The sequence below is a fragment of the Acanthisitta chloris genome, unplaced genomic scaffold (assembly GCF_000695815.1).
Source record: "Acanthisitta chloris isolate BGI_N310 unplaced genomic scaffold, ASM69581v1 scaffold11519, whole genome shotgun sequence".
Classification (NCBI taxonomy): domain Eukaryota; kingdom Metazoa; phylum Chordata; class Aves; order Passeriformes; family Acanthisittidae; genus Acanthisitta; species Acanthisitta chloris.
In genome coordinates this window covers 4,986-7,858 of record NW_008691994.1, presented here as the reverse complement: position 1 = coordinate 7,858, position 2,873 = coordinate 4,986, and the positions used below count along the sequence as shown (strand labels likewise).

At 59.6% G+C, this 2,873-nt stretch overlaps 2 protein-coding genes across 2 annotated transcripts; one reads left to right on the top strand and one right to left on the bottom strand.

The window, feature by feature from the left end:
- Window positions 1–73: 73 nt before the first annotated feature.
- Window positions 74–866, top strand: ECHS1 (enoyl CoA hydratase, short chain, 1, mitochondrial; the record flags this gene model as incomplete). Its single annotated transcript, XM_009082486.1, has 5 exons — window positions 74–173; window positions 258–362; window positions 440–559; window positions 644–711; window positions 801–866. Coding segments are annotated over 5 exons (459 nt in total), but the record flags the coding sequence as incomplete, so codon positions are not given.
- A 692-nt stretch (window positions 867–1,558) lies between these two features.
- PRAP1 (proline-rich acidic protein 1) lies at window positions 1,559–2,579 on the bottom strand. Its single transcript, XM_009082484.1, has 3 exons — window positions 2,511–2,579; window positions 2,349–2,407; window positions 1,559–1,925 (listed from the first exon to the last, which is right to left on the bottom strand). Exons 1-3 carry the CDS (start codon window positions 2,577–2,579, stop codon window positions 1,559–1,561), a joined length of 495 nt encoding a protein of 164 aa, XP_009080732.1.
- Window positions 2,580–2,873: the final 294 nt, after the last annotated feature.

Here is a 2,873-nt window from a genome sequence, read left to right as displayed (position 1 = left end):
CCCCCCACCCTACCCTGTGCCCCCCACCTCAGCCCCAGCACCCCCTGACCCCCCTCTGCCTCTTCTGTCCCAGCTGGGTGGTGGATGTGAGCTGGCCATGATGTGTGACATCATCTATGCCGGGGAGAAGGCACAGTTTGGGCAACCTGAAATCCTGCTGGGAACCATCCCAGGTGAGCAGCAGGCACTATCCAGGGGGTTCCATCCCAGCTCCAGGTATACCTTTCTGGATCTTTCTCTTCCCTAAATGCCTCCAGGTGCTGGTGGGACGCAGAGGCTGACCAGGGCGGTGGGGAAGTCACTGGCCATGGAGATGGTACTCACTGGTGACCGGATTTCAGCAGCAGAGGCAAAGGAGGCAGGTAGGGGCATGATCCAGCCCTAGCACTGCAGAGGTCTGGCAGGGAGACATCCCCCCACTTATCACCACCCATCCTAGGTCTGGTCAGCAAGGTGTTCCCTGTGGAGAAGCTGCTGGATGCAGCCATCGCCTGTGCCGAGAAGATCGCCAGCAACTCCAAGCTGGTGGCTGCCATGGCAAAGGAGTCAGTCAACGCTGGTAGGGACTACAGGACAACCAAGAACACCTTGGGGGGTGCAGGGCCAGGCAGAGGGATCTCCCCATCTTGTCTCTTTCTCTCAGCCTATGAGACAACGCTGACAGAAGGGAACAGGACAGAGAAGCGTCTCTTCTACGCTACCTTCGCCACTGTGAGTAGGGGGATTGTCCCCATGGCAGGGGGGATAGCAGGGCTGCTGCAGCTCCCCCAGACCTCACCTCTCCCTCTCCCTCCTCCCAGAGTGACCGCAAGGAGGGGATGACAGCATTCGTGGAGAAGCGCAAGGCAAACTTCACCGACAGCTGAGCCTGCAGAGGTGGAGGTCCCCATGGAGGTGCAGGACCCTGTGGAGGTGCAGGTCCTCGGGGTGGTGCAGGTCCCCACAGCCACCTGCTGCCCATCCACCCCCTGCCTTACCCCACCAAGGGGACCAGGACCTGTTGGCAAGCAGTCCTTGCTTGGGGTGACAGCCAGCCTTGGGGACCACCTCTGCCTTGGCTATTAAAAGGTTTTCTAGGTGCTGTTGGGAGCTGAGGTGTCTTTGCTGTGAGGTCCTTCCTCAGATGGGAGGTGTTGAGGTTCACTGAGACCACCACTCTGTCATGCTGCTTTCCTTGCCAGGCTGGCAAGAGAGAGAGAAATAGGGGTGTGTGTCCCCTGAGGAGGAGACAGCCTGTGGCACCTTCTCAGGCACAACACTGATGTGCTGAGTTTTCCCAGCCTCAGCCTCACCTGGGGCTGGAGTGATGGGCTTAGTCCTCCACCCCAGGGCATCATCTTCACCTTGCTCAGGGTCTTGGGGTAATCATGGGGAGTGTGTTCCCTCAGGTTTGGAGTCCCTGCACTTAGCAACAGGTTTCTGGCAGCAATGAGGAGCCCACCAAGACATGGAGCAGGGAGTGGGTTTATTGGGGTGGGTAGAGAGGTTGGGTAGGGAGGGATGAATCCCCCCAGGAGCAGTTCCCACCCCTCACTTCACAGCCCAGGCACATCTCCACTCAGCTGTGGTAGAGATGGTCACGATCCTCCTCCGGGCCGTTCTGCACCTCCAGGGACAGCATTCGTGGTTGTCTGACGACATCAGCCTCCCTGGCATCATCCTGGGGGTGGTAGAGGTGGTCGCGGTCCTCCTCTGGGCCATTCTGCACCTCCAGGGACATCATCCATGGCAGCCTGAGGGCATCAGCCTCCCTGGCATCATCCTGGGGGTGCTGGAGGTGGTCACGGTCCTCCTCTGGTCCTGCCTGGACTTGGGGCTGGCCCTGCTGAGCCCAGGCACTGCTGGAGAAGACCTTTATACCTGGCACCACCTGTTTAGAGAGTTCACCCTTCTCTGGTGACTCCACAGCTCCTATGCCCAGGATGCTGGAAGAGAGGAGCAACATGAAGAAGGAAAGGTTGCTAAATACCACCCTACCCTGGAGGAATCCCACCCCATCAGGGTGCAGAGACCTGGAGAGATCCCACCACCCCTGGAGGCACTAATGAGGATCTCAGGGAGCATAAAGGCTAATTTAACCCATTATTCCACAAAAAGAGTAGGAAAACCTAGTTGGAGTTGGGGTAATTTAGGGAGGGAGATGGAGCTGGAAGCCCCTTCATTTTGGGATGCACAAAACAGCAAAGGGAGTTTATTCCCCCCTGAAATGCACTCCATTTTGGGAGGCACAAAGCAGCACGCAGAGTTTATTCCCCCCGAAATGCTTTCCATGTTGGGGTGTTGTTTGGTTGGTGTTTACCAGCCAGATATGGGTGCCTAAAGGTGCAGGGAACACGCCCACCTCTTACATTTCATTGTCCAAATCCTGCACTGCCGCCAGGTCCTTCCTCCTGGCGAGGCTCAGAGCCTGCAGCGGGGAGAGAGGGAGGTGATGGGGGTAGCATTGATCACACGCGGTTCTGATCCTCAGTCTGGACAGCAGGAGGGGGAGGGGGAGGGCAGGGGCTCACCTGGGTGCCGCTGGGTGCCAACAGGAGGAGGGCAGCGCCCAGCAGGATGCTGATGCTGCGGATCCGCATTGCCCTAGGGCCGGAAAGGAGATTCCAGGGGAGAAGAAGGGGGCAGAAGCCGCGTGGCTGGTGCCAGCCTGCACCCACAGCTCCTGCCTGTGCCTGCAGTCCCTGCCTGCACCCTGTTCCCGTGCCCACAGCTCCTCCCTGCCCCCAGCACCCACCCTGCCCACCCTTGTGCCCACCCTTGTGCCCACCGGGGCTGGCAGGGACCTACCCGTCCGTGGCTGCTTCACTCCACACTTGCCTTGCACTTTGCCCTCGGCTGGGGGGGGCCCGCCCCCCGGGCGGCCCGACCCCAAA

Excerpts from the sequence above, each read along its gene's own strand:
- PRAP1 (XM_009082484.1), bottom strand. The coding sequence starts at position 2,579 with ATGCGGATCCGCAGCATCAGCATCCTGCTGGGCGCTGCCCTCCTCCTG. Across the intron at positions 2,408-2,510 it reads TGGCACCCAGCGGCACCCAG|GCTCTGAGCCTCGCCAGGAG; the intron begins GTGAGCCCCTGC and ends TCCCCGCTGCAG. Across the intron at positions 1,926-2,348 it reads CAGGATTTGGACAATGAAAT|CATCCTGGGCATAGGAGCTG; the intron begins GTAAGAGGTGGG and ends CCTCTCTTCCAG.